The sequence below is a fragment of the Trichoderma virens genome (assembly GCF_000170995.1).
Source record: "Trichoderma virens Gv29-8 chromosome Unknown TRIVIscaffold_86, whole genome shotgun sequence".
NCBI classification, from domain to species: Eukaryota; Fungi; Ascomycota; class Sordariomycetes; order Hypocreales; family Hypocreaceae; genus Trichoderma; species Trichoderma virens.
In genome coordinates, this window is record NW_014013663.1 from 1,014,031 (window position 1) to 1,031,199 (window position 17,169).

Sequence of the window (17,169 nt, forward strand, 5' to 3'; positions counted from 1 at the left end):
ATGGAGTCGCGACGGCGTCACCACCCGTTCAAGAAGCTCATCCGTAGAATCGTCAATCTAATTGATGAACGGCCAGCAGATTCCTCGGAGCAGAAGCATTCCCAGACCTCGTCAGCGTTTAGGTACCTTTCGCTTCCCTCCCTCGCCGCCATGGCCGACCAAGAGGAGGATCTCAGCTCCTTGCCGCTCCCCGACCGCTTTTCACACAAGGTACTTTTTTCGCAACACGATCCATCGCGAACCTCCCCTCTGGCTGACCTGAAAACCCCTTGACATCTAGAACTGGAAAGTCCGTAAACAGGCCTATGAAGATGTTGCTAAACAGTTTGCCAAATCACCGGACGAGTCCGACCCTTGCTTCCGACCGTTTCTAAACGACCCGGGCTTGTGGAAATCTGCCGTCTCCGACTCCAACGTGGCCGCCCAGCAAGAAGCCATCACCTCTCTCTGCGAATTCCTCAAGTATGGAGGACGAGACGGCGCTCTGCGTACACGAGGGGTCGCAATTAGCCCCATGGTTGAAAAGTGTCTATCGTCAACGCGGCCGGCCATTAAGCAAAACTCTCTCGAAGCGTTGCTGCTATATATTGAGCTGGACACGTCAGGCCCCGTTATCGAAGAGGTGCTGCCTGGTCTTGGTAACAAGGTACCCAAGAATGTTGCCGCTACACTAAATGCCTTGACCCAGATTATCCACAACTACGGCTGCAAGATTGTCGACCCGAAGCCCATTCTCAAAGCACTGCCCAAGGCCTTCGGTGCCGCTGATAAAAATGTACGTGCCGAGGCCACTGCGCTTGCGGTAGAGCTCTACAGGTGGCTGCGCGAGGCCATGAAGCCCATGTTCTGGGGGGATCTGAAGCCTACGCAGCAAACCGATTTGGAGGCACAGTTTGAAAAGGTCAAGGCTGAAGGCAATCCGAAACAAGAGCGACTACTGCGAAGTCAGCAAGAGGCTGCCGAGTCTGGTGGTGGCGGAGGCGGCGAGGACGGTGAAGAGGGTGAAGAAGAAGAGGCGGATGAGCCAGTCGAAATCGACGCGTTTGCCTTGGCCGAACCCGAGGATGTTCTAAAGAAGTTGGCGCCTAATTTCCACGAGCAGCTTGCCTCATCCAAGTGGAAAGATCGTAAAGAGGCCGTTGAGGGACTATATGCAATCATCAACGTCCCTCGTATCAAGGATGGCGACTTCAACGAAATCATTAGAGGTCTTGCCAAGTGCATGAAGGATGCCAATGTTGCTGTCGTTACTCAGGCGGCCCAGTGCATCGATCTGCTGGCAAAGGGATTGCGCCAAGCTTTCGGCAAGCATCGTACCACAGTGATGCAACCCATAATGGAACGGTTAAAAGAAAAGAAAGCTGCGGTTGCCGATGCCTTGGGTGGTGCACTTGACTCTACATTTGAGGCAACGTCGTTGTCTGACTGTCTTGAAGACATCTTTGCTTTCTTGGTCAACAAAAACCCCCAGGTAAAAGAGGGCACCATGAAGTTCCTCATTCGCTGTCTACGGACGACGCGCGATGTTCCCGCCAAGCCTGAGATTGCTCAGATATGCGAAGCTGGAAAGAAGCTACTGTCGGAATCGAGCCCGGCTCTGCGAGATGGTGGTGCCGAAATTCTTGGAACTGTCATGAAGATCATTGGCGAACGAGCCATGACTCCGAACTTGGAAGGCCTGGACGACATTCGAAAGAACAAAATCAAGGAGTTCTTTGAAGCAGCCGAAGTCAAGGCGAAGGAGAAGCCCAAGCCCGTACCCAAGCCAGCGCCAGCCGCGGCGCCGAAGAAGGTCGTCGGAGGCAAGAAGCCTGCGGCGGGCGTCAAGAAACCGGCTGCTGCCGCTGCACCTCCAGCCGAGGCAAAGCCTGCAGGAAGCAAGTTAGGACTTCCCAAGACAGGCGGACTCAAAGCTCCCCAAAAGCGAGCGGTTGGGGCTTCTTCTGGGGCCTCATCACCTCGCCAATCGGGTCCGATTATGCCGGAAGAGGACCCTCTACCACCAACACCACCAGCACAGCCAAAGGCGGCAGCCTCCCGAGGACTGACAGGCCGCTCCTTGGCCAAGCCTGCGGCGGCTCCCGCTCGGATGCCTTCGGAATCCCCGCCTCCTTCAAGTGGCCTCACTGCTATTGAGAGGGCCGAATTAGAAGAATTACGCACCGCTAACGATCGTTTGATCCGACATATCGATGATTTGCGACAGGAACGCAGCAAGTTTACGTCGGAAATTCAAGAGCTAAAGAACCAGAATGCTAGCCTCATTGAGGACCACACCCGAGATGTCCTGAGCATCAAGGCCAAGGAGACCCAACTCGTCCGTGCTCGGAGCGATGCGGAGGCGGCAGAGCAAATCAACGATAGACTACGGCGTGAGCTGGAGCGCCTCAAGAAGGCGCTTAGCCGTGCTGAGCACCTAAATGCATCGGCTGGTAAGTTGAGAGTCCAAATTCTTCACCACTCTTTGTGCTTCATGTGTGACTGACGAACATAATAGGTATTACATCACCAACACTCGACGACGCTGGGATTTATCGAGATTCTATGGCTGCTCCGAGTGCGCGCAATAGGATGAGCTTCGCCAGCACCATGTCTGAAGAGAAGGAAAATGGCGATGCTCCTTATCCACGAAACAAGTTTAGCCCGGAGCTGCGCTATGCAGGCAGTACCGGATCATCTGGGCGTGGATCTCCCGCTCGAGGATTCCGGAACCTCGCTCAGCACGACGATGGCAGCGATTCAACGTTGACATCGGCCAGAGAGCGCCCCGTATCGTCGTTGCCACAGTCTGGCTCCAACGGAGCCGAGAGCTGGAGACGAGCAGCTGAGGTGACAAGTCAGTTGAAGGCCAGAATTGAACAGATGAAGGTATGGAAAATACACCGTAAATCCTACTGATGCCCCAAGTTTCTAACAATGTATAGGCCAAGCAAGGATTTGCCAGACCTTAGGGGAAAAGAGTAACGATTGACGAATACGATTAACAACGCATCATGTCTGAGCTTCTCTGTACGTCTAATGATAGCCTGTGATATCGGTGAAACGAAAAAACAAATATCCTCCAGGCCTCGCTACATTGCTGGACCTGACGGGATCATCTTGTGTGCATTTTTAGGCGTTGGAACCCATACCCTCCCCTTTTACGAAAACAAATTTGGTTGATAGAAGTATAATGCAGACATACTGCCTTGGGAACTCGGGGTATAAGAGTGGGACTCTTATAAGGTTGAAGGTGGAAAGCTATGGATGAATGGATGGCCTTGTCTGGGCAGTACTCTAGCCTTTACTATACCAGACTTATACTTATCCAGTTGTGGTTATTTTATTTTAATTTACAAGCACCTCTTTCTTTCTGCGCCAGCATGTGAGCGTGTGAATGCGGTGAATTTGCTTGTTCACTGACCCGCGGTTGAGCAACCGATGCTTGTTCGTTTTACGATGAAGGAAAATTCAGCTAACTACCGATTGCTTATAACAAGGCTAATGGGATATGAACAAATGATTGTGTGACGGCTGTTCTTCCAGCGCTATTTTTTCTCCTTGCTATCGTTGCCATCGTTGCCATCGTTGCCATCGTTGCCATCGTTGTCTGATTCACTGTCCTGATCAGTCTCCTCTTGGCTTTCATTAGATTTGCCGTCTATAGACTTGTCGCTGTCTTTTGACTTTGCTTTTTGGCTCTTCTGGGAGTCATCCTCTTTGTCCCCCTTTTCCTTTGCCGAGTCCTCATCGTTGCTGTCTTGCTCCTCATCCTTCTTCTTACCCTTGCCCTTCTTCTCATCTTGAAGCTTCTTCTTCTCTGCCTGTCCCTCTTCTCTAGCCTTCTTAGCCTTCTCCTTTCTGATCCTGTCTTTCTCCTCTTTCTCCAACTTTGTCCAATCCGTGTGTGTATCTGCACTGCCCGGCTGAGATATCCTGGCCCGCAAACTCTGCTTGTTATGCGTAGTGCGCTGAGAGATCTCGGCGCGGCCGACGAGAGAAATGAAGATGGCGAGCCCGACCATGGCCGTGAGGAGGAAGCGGTACTTGGCGTACCACGGCGGCGCCCAGCCGTTTCGCGTGGCGCGGGAGTCGGCGTAGTAGAGGGCGACAAAGGCGCCGAATTGCGTGGTGAGTGCGTACTCGAGAGGCATCAGGAGCGTGGGCCAGGCGACGATGGAGGCGGCGAGGCCGGTTCCGTAGCGGAATCGGGTGCGGTTGTACTCTGGCTTCGTCTCTGCATATTCGAGGCCCTGGTTGGTGGTTAGAAGCTCTGTCTTATTGTCAAAAAATTGAAAGCGGCGCAAGACATTCGTACCCAATGAATGGCACCGAGGAATGAGATTATGACGGCGCCATAACCGAGCTGCAGCGGCTCGATGAGGTCCAGGAGGTACTGCGCCGTTTCGTGTTCCAAAAAGATCATATTGTAGAATCGATTGCCAGAGGGAACATCGGTGTTGAGGTTCAAGGCCAAGAAAACGGTTGATACAGAGGTAGCAAGATAAGGGAGCGTGCCTGCTAGACTGAGGATATGAGATTGTCGAGGGACTGTGTCTAGGCGAAATGTCTCCTTGAGAGCATCCTACGATGGCTTAGTTTATTAGTTCCCTTAAAACATGCATTGGATTTAAAATCGTACAATATCATGCTTGAGACTCGAGTGTACGCCTGGAGTCTCTCCTGAGGCCTCTTCACCCAAAACGGTTCGAACGCTGCTGGTAGTAGAAACGGCTTCGGGGTGTGCCTCGAGCTTCTGGTGGGCAATCTTGTCGCGCTCTTTATCGATCGGTGGTGGTTTTGGAGGTTGACTGGAAGAGCTGGCGTGACGAATTGCTCTTCTTTTCGCATCTAGTCGGTAGAATGGCTGCCGTGTCACCAATGTTGATCTGGAACCTGCGAGGCTGACGGCGAATGTCCTCCCTGGGGATCGAAGGAACGGCGAGGATCTGAACATGATGAAGATTGCTTGGAAACTTCAATAAAACTATGGAAAGAAGAGATAACGATATGAGTTGGAGAAGATGTACTACATTCCAGTGAGAGAGGTGTCGATAAGAGTTGAGCTTAGTACATGTAGGTATGTGTAGCAATCATGCAGAAGTTTTCTATGGCGCGTGAGCTTGGGACAGCTTTTTGGATCATATTGTAAGAGTTCATTTAGCATTGCGACCTGCATCGGAATCACGATAGCAAAATGAAGTATCGACCCCAATAATGGATCCGATCAGCGGAAGGCAGAAAGCAGTGATGCTATGATGACATTGGAGGTGTGAGTGAGATGAAGGGGTCGTGACGTAATGGCCACGCGCATTGGGGTATGACACGGGAAACGGGAGAGGCTGCGAAGTTTTGGATGGTGAATGGCCATGATTTAGCTTTGGAGATTGTTAGTAGTTTTTGTGAAATGGGACTGCGGGACGCAAAAGATGGGCAGACCGTTTGTGGCGGTGTCGTTTGTGGTGATGCTTGATAGGTACTTGTGCTTTGTTTTGCTGCCAAGTCCGTGGTTTTGCTGGATATCTCGAGTGATAAGAGGGAAAGGAAGAAAAGTTTAAGTGATTCCACTCCAGTCACTGCTATTATGGATATTTAATTGATCTAAGAATGCTGTTCCTTCTATTTTGTCTGCCATTGATGAATCTGTATATGCAGGTATTACATGTCGTGATGCAGCTCTGCTCACACGATACATGCTTGTCATGTAACTTCCTGGAGGCTTGCCCCGGACTCCGTTTCTTGGCCAAAACAGGAAATACGCCACTAAAACAAAAGCAGAAACAAAGCCCTGTGCTCTACGTATACATGTATGTAGGTACTTTGTCTTCTGCACATCACCAGGTACCAGCTGCTGCACATTCTCGCCGCCGAGTACCAGCAAACGTCACCTCCGTATCAGCACTAATGTGTACACTTTGCCATCCTGTCCTCGACGAGTCCACCGGCAAAAGATGAACCGAATTGACAGCAATTGGCCTGAGTCGCGATGGTGGGGCAGTCCTTACGTCATCCCCCGCCGTCATCGAACCTGGCCAGGCACTGAAAAGCTCCGTAGAGGGGGCTGCTATGGCTTGCAGGGGGTTCAGCGTTCAGCGTTCAGCAGCGCCTGTTTGTAGGTACCTTGCAGTGCGGTAGTGACCTGAGGCCTGCTAAAGCTGCACTACAGCTCCTTTGTCGTGATAAATCCTGCCTTGGGCCATCCACTAGGTTGGTGTTTACCTCCGTCTGTCTGTCTGTCTGGCCTGACCCGAGATCCTTTCATCACCACTCGCAGCCACGGCATTGATCCTAGAGCCACAACCAGGGCGCTGCAGCACCTACTCCTCTGCCCAAATCGCCATCGCAGGCCTCGGCAGCCCTCTGGAGACTCCTTCTTTGCATTGTCTTGCCCCTCCCCAGTCAGGCCGCGACGCATCGACGCACTCCGCACTACATGAAATTCCCAGCCGCGCCCAATCTCCCCACTTCGAACCTCATTTTTGCATCTTGCAATCTCGTCTTTTCTTCTTCTAATTGCTCTCTCTAGTCTCGTCCTTTCGAAGACGTAGCTTGACAACCGCTGGAAGAGAGCTGATCGCGAACCTCGACCGGCGAGCACTCGTCGTGCACAGCCCAGATCCCCCAATGTCCCTCCTATAGACCCTCGACCGACAACTCTCTCCAACCTCCGCTGTCCCGGCCTGGGTTACGGCACCACCGTCGCCAATATGTTGGAAGGACTCGTCGCCGGCTTGCTCAATCGCTTCCTGGGCATGTACGTCAAGAACTTCGACCCTACGCAGCTCAAGGTTGGCATCTGGTCCGGCGACGTCAAGCTCCGAAACCTGCAGCTTCGCCGAGAAGCTCTCGACCAGCTCAAGCTGCCCATCAACGTCATCGAGGGCCACCTTGGCGAGCTTACCCTCTACATTCCCTGGTCCAACATCCGCGGCGCTCCCGTCAAGGTCTTTATCGAAGATGTTTACCTCCTCGCCAGTCCTAAGGAAGAGGCCGAATATGACGAAGACGAGGAGCAGCGAAGGAAACACAGGCTGAAGATGGAGAAGCTGGAGAGCGCCGAGCTGCTCAAGGAGCGGAACAAGGCCGGCATGAGCCAGGAGGAGCAGAAGAAGAACCAGAGCTTCGCCCAGAGCCTGGCGACCAAGATCACCGACAATCTGCAGATCACGGTCAAGAACATCCACATTCGCTACGAAGACTCCATCTCAGCCCCAGGCCATCCCTTCGCCCTTGGCCTCACGCTGGAGGAATTCAGCGCCGTCAGTGCCGATGGCCAGTGGGTGCCATCCTTCATCCAGCAGGAGTCTACGGTGACTCACAAGCTCGCTACACTGGGTTCCCTAGCGGTGTACTGGAACACGGATTCAGACCTTTTCAGCAGCGGGCGCCAAACTATGAGCCCCGACCAACAAGCGATGCCTCATAGTGAGATGGTCGACAAGTTTAAGAGCATGCTTGCAAAGATTCATGACCCCGACTCGAGCAACCAATTCATCTTGAAGCCCGTTAGCGGACAAGCAAAGATCGAGCTGGACAAGTCTGGCAAAATTGAGACGCCCAAGTTCAAGGCCACGCTCTTGTTTGACGAGATTGGTGTGGTCCTAGATGACGACCAGTATCGTGATGCCTTGATGATGGTAGATCTCTTTCACTACTTCATACGCCACCAAGAATACAAAGCGCTCAAACCCAAGGGCGTTACACCTAAAGAAGATCCGCGAGCCTGGTTGTTGTTTGCTGGGAATGCCATCTTGGGCAAGATCCATGAGAGGAATCGCAAGTGGTCGTGGGGCTATTTCAAAGAGCGTCGTGATGACCGCAGGCGGTATATCGACCTCTTCAAGAAGAAGAAGCAGGCGCTACAGCTCGAACCCGATGAGTCTAGCGAGCTTGATAAGCTTGAGAAAAAGCTTAGCTATGAGGACCTTAGGTTCTGGCGATCGCTGGCTCGAAATCAACTGAAGAAAGAAAATGCCGCCGCCCTAAGTAAGCAGCCTCAGCAGCCTCAGCAGCAGGGCTGGGTTGCTTGGATGTGGGGCTCCAAGCCAACGGGCACCATTCAACAGAATGAAGAGAATACACAAATGACAGAAGAGCAGCGGAAGGAGCTCTATGACATGATCGACTGGGACGAAAAGGCTGCGCTCGCTGAATCTGTCGATGTTCCTCGTGAAGCCGTCAACTTGTGCATCGAAGCGTCCCTCAGCACCGGCAGCTTCACGCTCAAAAAGAGCCCCCATCACAATACCATGGATCTCCTCAGCTTACACTTTGACCTGTTCAAAGCCAAGGCCCTACAGAGAAAAGACTCTGTACTGGCTAGTGTCAGTCTTGGCGGCCTGCGGGTCAACGATGGCACAACTCCCGACAGTCTTTATCCAGAGATTGTTCGGGTAAAGGATGCCCAGAAGCGGAAGCCAATTTCCCTCGAGGAGCTGGAAACAACCGACGAGGAGCCGTTCTTCGAGTTTGAGATTGAGCAGAACCCTCTTAAGCGAGAAGGCGATATTGCCGTCGTAGGCAAGCTGAAACCTCTCGAAGTTGTTTGGAACCCCAACTTTGTTGTGGGTATCGTCGACTTTTTCCGACCTCCTGAGAGGCATATGGAATCTATAGCGGCTCTGATGGAGACTGCTGGGGCTACCGTGGAAGGCATCCGAGAACAGACACGAGTAGGCTTGGAGTTCGCGCTAGAAGAACACAAAACGATCAATGCCGAACTCGATCTGCAAGCACCGCTGATTATCATTCCTGTCAGCATCACCACTGAGAATTCCACTTGTCTCGTAGTGGACGCAGGTCATATGCATGTGAACAGCCAGTTGGTCGATCAAGACACCTTGGCGGAGATCCAGTCTAAGCAGCGCCAGTCTTACAATGAAGAAGACTTCAAACGTCTTGAATCGGCCATGTACGACAGGTTCATCGTCAAGTTTACCTCGACTCAAGTCCTCATTGGGCCTTCCATCGAAGAAACCAAGGCTCAACTCACCAGCAAACCTGGCGATCGCAGCTCGCAGCTACATGTAGTAGAGGAGATCAATGTCGATTTCGTGGTGGAACTGTCAATCCTGCCCAAAGCACCCAATCTAACAAAGCTAAAGGTCTCTGGTCATTTGCCCATGTTGCATGCCACTGTATCCGATGCCAAGTACAAGAACTTGATGCAGATTATCGATGTTGCCATACCCAGATTCAGCAACGAGACAGAGCAAAGGGCGGCGCTGCCTGCTGCTACTACTCAAGAAAGGCCGTCCTCACGTCTATCTTCCCGCCCACGATTAGCCAGCAATGCTTCTAGCCGATCCGCGCTCAGGTCGATGCGCGACCGTCGACAGTCCGCATTCCCATTTCTCCAGTCTTCTACCGCTGTCATTTTGGAGGACATTGATGATGACGACGATGACTTCGAGGATGCTGAGGACGGAACTCATGGCGAGCAATTTAGGATGCAGCAGCGGAGCTTCGAATTCAACTTCAAAGTAGACACGCTGAAGGGCTCGCTTTATCGAAGCGATCCTAGCCGTGCGAAGCAAGACGTTCTCCTGGTGGAGCTAGTAGCGGAGCGCTTTGATCTATCCTTCTATACCCGGCCCTACGACATGGCGGCTGAAGTTTCCCTTGGATCAGTAACTATGGATGACTTTGTGGACAATCCGCCTGCCGAATTCAAGTCAATTGTGTCTTCTGGTGACCGAGAGGACCTCCAAGCTGGACGAAGCCTTGTTCACGTCAAGTTCGTCAGGGTTAATCGCCAGTCACCCGAGTTCATGCCCGTGTACGAAGGTGTCGAAACCAACATTACCACTACCATCTCTACCATCAACCTGGTTGTTACTCGGAAGACTCTTCTCACCTTACTAGACTTCATCCTAGTTACATTCACGAGTAGTAATACCGACGGCCAGATAGCCCAAGCTGTCCCCTCTCAGATTGACAGCACCGCTGAGGATGATGTGGCAGTTGAAAGTGTGGTTGTACAAGAGCCAAAGCAGAATACCAATGCCACTAGCTCAATCCGCGTCAAGGTTGAATTGAAGAGTATTCGACTTATTCTGAACAATGACGGCATCAAACTAGCAACTCTGTCTTTTAATCAGGGTGATGCCGGCATATTCCTTCGGGGTCAGACGATGCGAATCTCGGCCAAGCTCGGCGACCTCTCTCTAATTGATGATGTCAACTTGGGCGTTTCCGAGGATTCTCATCTCCGGAAGCTCGTAACAATCCAGGGAGACGACCTTGCCGATTTCCGCTACGAGACCTTTGACCCTGAAAATCCCCAAGCGTACCCGGGATACGATAGTTCAATATTCCTCCGTGCAGGATCTGTCAAGGTCAATTTTGTGGAGGAACCGTTCCGCAAAATCATCGATTTCTTGGTCAAGTTTGGAAAGATGCAGGCGCTATACAACGCCGCACGCCAGGTGGCTTTGAACAGAGCCAGCCAGATTCAGCAGAGCCCTAGCAGAATTAAGTTTGATGTTGTGGTGAATACGCCCATTGTCGTCTTTCCGCGGGCTGTTATCCCCGGCCGACCCCAGCGCGATCTCATCACGGCTTACCTTGGAGAAATCTACGCACAAAATAAATTTGTTCCTCTCGATGATAGCAACAGTGCGATCGTTGCGATGAAGATCTCTGCGGGAATCAGAAATATTCGTCTCACTTCAGATTTCCATTACGCCGACAACAAGTCAGAGGAGTTGGAGATGATTGACCACGTCGACCTTGGATTCCACATTACTCATGCTGAGCACGTTGAGGGCGCGAAGCGACCTGAGACTGAGATAGAAGGAACCGTGTCCGACATCAAGCTTCAGTTGACTCAACACCAACTGAAATTCTTGATGGAGATTTCGAGATCAGTCCCCGCTGCCTTTACTGGAGATGGCGATGCTAACGCAGAGGCTGAACGGCTTGTTGATGACCAAACTTTGGAGCGCGCTAAAGGATCCCCTTCTGATGACCAGTCTAACGGCAATGACCAACCGTTGATTAGCCTTGGTCCTGAGCTGGGATCGCTGTCTAACGCGTGGACCAAGCTAGATTTCGTATTCAGTGTGAATACCGTAGGTCTTGAGGTCATCATGGCCCCAGAAGATGGCCCGGTCAATGATGTAGCCGCTTGCAGTCTCTCTCGCTTCTCCCTGGACGACACACGTGTCAAGACGAGAATGATGTCTGACGGTTCGATAGAGGCCGAGGTCCTGGTTCGCTCATTCACAATTTACGACAGTCGTCCTAGGGATACGAACAAGTACCGCCGAATCATGACTTCTTCTAACAAAGACGCGCAGCAATTGATGGCCAGTGTGACAATGTCTGGTGGAAAGGAACGCAACGTCATTGCAATGGCCACCATTGACAGTCCTCGCGTCATCTTTGCTCTCGACTATCTCTTCGCCATCCAGAAGTTTGCCACTGAAGGGTTGACGATGGAGGAAGCAAGCCCACTGGATACTGAAAGCATTCAGAGTTCTCCTGAGGAATCGGACACAGAATCGACACAAGTTTCGTATTCACAGCGACCATCTATAAGTTCTCCTCGTCCCAGTATCTCTGCGGCAGAAGCCTCGTTAGAGACTCAGCCGAATGCCCAGACTTCGATGAACCTCTCTTTCCGGGTAAACCTTGTGGATGCTCAAGTCATCTTGATCGCCAATCCGCTGAGCTCAAGCTCAGAAGCAATTGTCCTCGGAATTCGCCAGGTTCTTCTGTCACAGCAACATGCTCTCACGTTTCAAATTTCACAGATTGGCATGTTTTTGTGCCGGATGGATAAGTTTGAGACATCTCGCTTGAGAATCATTGACGATTTCTCGATACAGATGAGTATGAATACTCCGCAGCCAAACTCCACGGACATCAATATTGAGATTGAGCCACTCATCCTGAGGCTCTCTCTAAGAGACATTTTACTTGCTCTCCAGATTATCGGAAGGGCGGGAGAATTATCAGGAACTGATTCCAAGGAACCGAAAGAGTCGGCCGCTGATCAAAAGGCGAAGCAGTTGAGATCAAAGACAAGGCACAGGGCGTCTAGTGGGCGTGGCGGCGCATCGACGGCGGCCAAGAGTAGTCATGGGGCAAGAACAACTAATTCAGCAACGTCAAGGGCAATCACTTCTGCTCAGAGATACTCCACTCCACCAAAGAATGAAAACATGTCTGCCACCGTAGATGGTGTCCGAATCGTACTGATCGGCGACCTGCACGAACTTCCGATCCTTGATATTGGAATTCAGAACTTCACCGCCATCGCCGAAAATTGGTCGTCAAATTTGAAGGCTGAGGCGGCTGTAGATATGTACTCCAACGTGTACAATTTCTCAAAGTCGAGCTGGGAGCCCCTTTTGGAGCCATGGCAAGTTGGTCTTGGAGTGGCCAAGGATCCGACCACTGGTCTCCTCTCTGTCGATTTGGTATCGAAAAAGACATTCGATATTACAATCACAACGGCAACAATCGCATTGGCCTCGAAGTCTTTTGACTTCTTGACAGCTGCTGAGAATGTTCTTGATAAGCCTCGAGGCGTTGAAGCCCCGTATCGAATCAGAAACTACACGGGCTTCAATGCCATTATTCATTCCAAGAGCCCTACAAGCTCCGAGCCAATCACGCTGCATCTTGAAGACGGACAAGAAGCCCCATGGAGCTTTGAACAGTGGGAAAAGATGCGTGAGACTATCCTTGCCGACTCTCAGCCAAACGACGTAGGCATTCAGCTCGAGGCGAGCGGGTTCGATCTCATTAAGAATGTTCGGTTGAATCGTGAGGGCGAGTTTTTGTACAGCCTTCGCCCTAAAACTGACAATATCTTGCACAAACTCTGCGTGGAAGTGAATTTAGGAGCTGACAATGTCAAATATGTCACCCTTCGGTCTCCGCTCGTCGTTGAGAACGCCACACAGATTCCCGTGGAACTTGGTATCTATGATGCCCAGGAGGGCCACTTGCTCAAGATTGAAAAGATTGCCCCAGGTGACTCTCGACCTGCACCTGTCGGGGCTGTGTATGAGAAGAGGGTTCTCGTAAGGCCAGATAGCGGGTTTGGCTATCAATGGAGTGCAGAACAGCTTTGGTGGAAAGATTTGTTGAAGCGTCCGACAAGGCAGATTGTTTGCAGTGGAGACAGCGGTGACCCCTTTTACTTCCAGGCGCATGCCTCATTTGATAACTCCAGCCCTATCACCAGGTAAGCGCGTGTTTTCCTAAGCCCCCTCTCATATACGAATACCATGCAGTTCGGCGCTGACTAGGTTTCGCTTCTTTATAGATCCTACCCTTACATGAAGATCAAACTGTCTGCGCCGGTCACCCTTGAGAATCTCCTTCCGTATGATTTCAAGTATAGGATTTACGACAAGAACACCAAGAGGGACTGGTCGAATTTCCTTCGTAAGGGCGGTGTCAGCCCTGTCCATGTCGTTGAGCTTTCTCATCTACTCTTGCTCAATGTCGACATGCAGGATACTGTCTTCAAACCTAGCGACTTTGCCATCATCAATTCTGGTGCAAACGAAGATTTCCGCAAGGAGTCTCGCATCGTAGTCAAGGATGACCAAGGCCTTTCTCTCAATCTGAGTCTTCACTACCACAGGATTCCCAACAGCGGCGGCGCCTTCAAGGTCACAGTCACAGTGTACAGCCCGTATGTCATCCTCAATAAGACGGGGTTGGATCTCACGGTCAGGGCCAAGAGCTTCTTGCAGCAGGCGAAGTCGGCGGCTGGCCAGTTCCCTCTCATAGACACCTCTGATCAAAGCCGACCTAAGGCATTGCCATTCATGTTCTCGTTTGGAAACGATGACACTCGCAACCGAGCTTTGCTCAAGGTAGCAGACTCCGAATGGAGCAAGCCCCAGAGTTTTGATGCGATTGGCAGCACATCTGAGGTAATACTCAACTCCGGATCCAACAGAAACAAGGAAATCCACCTGGGTATTACCATCCAATCTGGAGAAGGAAAATACAAAATGACAAAAGTCGTGACGCTTGCCCCGCGCTTCGTTCTCAAGAATAAGTTGGATGAGGAGATTCTGATTCGGGAATCAAGCTCGTCAGGCTACATGACGTTGGGCCCTGGAGCGCTGCAACCACTTCATTTTATGCAAAACTCTACAGTCAAGCAACTGTGCCTTTGCTTCCCCGGGATGAATAACCAGTGGACCTCGCCCTTTAACATTGCAGATATCGGAACTACTCACGTCAAAATTGCCAAGGCAGGCCAGCGTCAACGCCTTATCAGGGTGGAGATTCTTGTAGAGGATTCCACCATCTTCTTGCACTTCAGCGTCGAAACCAAGAACTGGCCCTTTTCGATGCGAAACGAGAGTGACACCGAGTTCACATTCTACCAGGCAAACCCCAATGTCGAAGAAGACGATGTAGAGGACCGAAGTGGTTGGAAACCTATCCGATACCGCCTGCCGCCTAGAAGCATCATGCCGTATGCATGGGATTTCCCAGCAGCTAAGTTCCGTGAGGTGGTTATTGCTACGGCCGGCAAGGAGCGGCACGTCAAACTCGCGGAGATTGGCAATCAGTTTCCAATGAAGTTTACAAACCCCAGTGGCACGCAAAAGATTATTGATATCAATGTTGCTGCGGACGGCCCCACGCAGACCCTCATTCTGAGCAACTTCCGTCCAAGTCAGAGTCTATACAGGCAGAAAACTCTGTCTAGGACAAACACCGGACCGGAGGCTTTCGAGGTCAAGGATCAAAATACTGATGCGACATTCGTGGCCCAGCTCAAGTTGTCTGGTGTTGGCATTTCCTTCATCAACGCTCAACTGAAAGAGCTCGCCTACGTTACATTCCGGGATGTCCAACTTCGTTTCCTTGATTCTCCCGTGGTTCAAACGGTGTCCCTGGCCATCAAGTGGATGCAGATTGACAACCAACTATATGGTGGCCTGTTTCCCATGGTCCTATATCCGAGCGTGGTACCGCAGAAGGCGCAAGAAATTGAGGCCCATCCGTCTCTACATGCCATGGTCAGTCGGGTGAAGGATGACTCTTACGGTGTGCTGTACATCAAATATGCCAGTATTCTTCTACAGCAGATGACGATTGATCTCGACGAAGATTTCGTATTTGCTCTTCTTGACTTTTCGAATGTTCCCGGCGCAAGCTGGAGTTCGGTGGAGCAAGAGGGCCAACTTTGCGATGAAGACCTGGATATTCCGGAGCCAACTCAGCAGGAGTCTGGTCAAGACATCTATTTTGAAGTCCTCAACATTCAACCGATGCAAGTGGACCTCAGCTTCATGCGGACAGAGCGCATCAACGTGGAGGATAAAACCTCGACCCATAACCCGCTCATGTTCTTCCTGAACGTGATGACGATGGCCATTGGGAATATCAATGACGCGCCGGTGCGATTCAATGCACTCATTCTAGAAAATGTCCGGGTGTCAACGCAGGTCCTGATCCAAAACATCACCAATCACTACAGCCAAGAAGTCATGTACCAGATTCACAAGATTCTGGGTTCTGCCGATTTCTTGGGCAATCCTGTAGGCCTGTTCAACAACATCTCGTCCGGAGTCAACGACATCTTTTACGAGCCGTACCAGGGTCTCATCCTTTCTGATCGGCCTGAAGAATTCGGCATGGGTATCGCAAAGGGTGCCGCGTCATTCGCCAAGAAGACCGTTTTTGGATTCTCCGACAGCTTCTCCAAGTTCACCGGCAGCCTAAGCAAGGGCCTTGCCGCAGCATCCATGGATAAGCAGTTCCAAGATCGGCGACGGATTACCAGGGCAAGAAACAGGCCAAAGCACGCATTGTACGGTGTGGCGGCTGGAGCCAACAGTCTGTTCACGAGCGTGGCGTCTGGAGTCGGTGGTCTGGCGCTTAAGCCTCTGGAAGGTGCCGAGCAGGGAGGTGCTTTGGGCTTCTTCAAGGGTGTCGGCAAGGGTGTTCTAGGACTGGCAACCAAACCGGCAGTCGGTATTCTGGACATGGCTAGCAACGTTAGTGAAGGCATTCGCAATACTACGACTGTATTTGACGGAGCTGAGCTGGAGCGCACTCGATACCCACGCTTCGTTCCGAATGATGGCATTGTGCGGCCCTATAATCCCAGAGAGGCACTCGGACAGTACTGGTTGAAGCAAGTGGACAATGGGCGATACTTTGACGAGCAGTACATTGGCCACCTTGAGCTGCCCAAGGAAGACATGGTTGTCATGGTCACCTTTGCGCGCATCCTCTTGATTCGATCACGACGACTGACTAGTGAGTGGGACGTGCCGTTGAAGGATGTCCAGACGATTGCGAAGGAGCGGACGGGTATCAGTCTGGCATTGAGGGATGGAGCCAATGGGCCGTTTATCCCTGTGGGAGGTGGAAGCGAGAGGGGATTCCTGTATAGAATGCTTGGCGTGGCTGTTGAGGAGTTTAACAGAAGATTCAGGGGAGGGGAGCGATGATTGATTGATTGATTGATTGATTTCGTGCATGTTATTATTATTCTTACATGATATTGTTATGGGAGATTGAGAAGGATGAAAATTTGGGATTAGAAGCATAGCTTGAATGAATGAATTTATGACCAAGAAACATTGAATGATGCAAGAGACTTTGAGTTTTGTTTAAGCTTGATGTAAGTGGCATGTGATGTGCGAATATATTCCATGTTACGGATATTTAACGATTTGTTCATCTCTGAGTCTTGAGAGTTTGACTCTTGTGGCGTTTGATCTGGCATGGTATATCACGTATTATTACTTTATTGACTGTATTTAGCATTCCTTTATGCGGTAGGAGCATAGACTCGTATGAAACTGCTTGATATTGGATATAATGAGTGCCAGGAGGTGAATGCCGGGTAAGTGTTAAGTATTGTGCATACTTAAGTTTGAGGCAATTTGACTATCTAGATTGTCAAGGGACTGATATAGCTTGGATGACATATTTGCCCCGAAACTCTCTCTACGTTGGCTGTATTCTACTACTTTCATGCTGATACGGTGTATTGGCTTGGCATATTGGGAGATGGTCTGTTTGGTGCTCCCAAGGCTGACATCAAACATGTTGGTGCCCCATTTCAAGATAGCGTATATCTCGCATTGTGATAAGAGAGATTTACGAAATACGGTCTAAAGGAGAGAGATTTTGCCAAGGGAAATCTTTGCGTGAATGCTACCTTGCCCCTGAGCTGAAGCTGGAGCCTCAGGA

General features: G+C 51.0%; 3 protein-coding genes across 3 annotated transcripts; 2 read left to right on the forward strand and 1 right to left on the reverse strand.

Moving 5' to 3' along the window:
* Positions 1-150: 150 nt before the first annotated feature.
* Positions 151-3,359, forward strand: TRIVIDRAFT_83583 (uncharacterized protein; the record flags this gene model as incomplete). The annotated part of the gene is made up of 4 exons (XM_014097292.1): positions 151-210; positions 281-2,432; positions 2,498-2,868; positions 2,925-3,359. 4 exons carry the CDS (start codon positions 151-153, stop codon positions 2,949-2,951), a joined length of 2,610 nt encoding a protein of 869 aa, XP_013952767.1.
* Positions 3,360-3,527: 168 nt separating this feature from the next.
* On the reverse strand, positions 3,528-6,394 carry TRIVIDRAFT_194293 (uncharacterized protein; the record flags this gene model as incomplete). Its single annotated transcript, XM_014097293.1, has 5 exons — positions 3,528-4,232; positions 4,298-4,564; positions 4,622-4,756; positions 6,199-6,221; positions 6,301-6,394. 5 exons carry the CDS (start codon positions 6,392-6,394, stop codon positions 3,528-3,530), a joined length of 1,224 nt encoding a protein of 407 aa, XP_013952768.1.
* Positions 6,395-6,686: 292 nt separating this feature from the next.
* Positions 6,687-16,545, forward strand: TRIVIDRAFT_172785 (uncharacterized protein; the record flags this gene model as incomplete). The annotated part of the gene is made up of 3 exons (XM_014097294.1): positions 6,687-9,935; positions 9,975-13,177; positions 13,259-16,545. The coding sequence occupies 3 exons, from the start codon at positions 6,687-6,689 to the stop codon at positions 16,419-16,421; spliced, it is 9,615 nt and encodes a 3,204-aa protein (XP_013952769.1).
* Between the last annotated feature and the right edge of the window lie 624 nt (positions 16,546-17,169).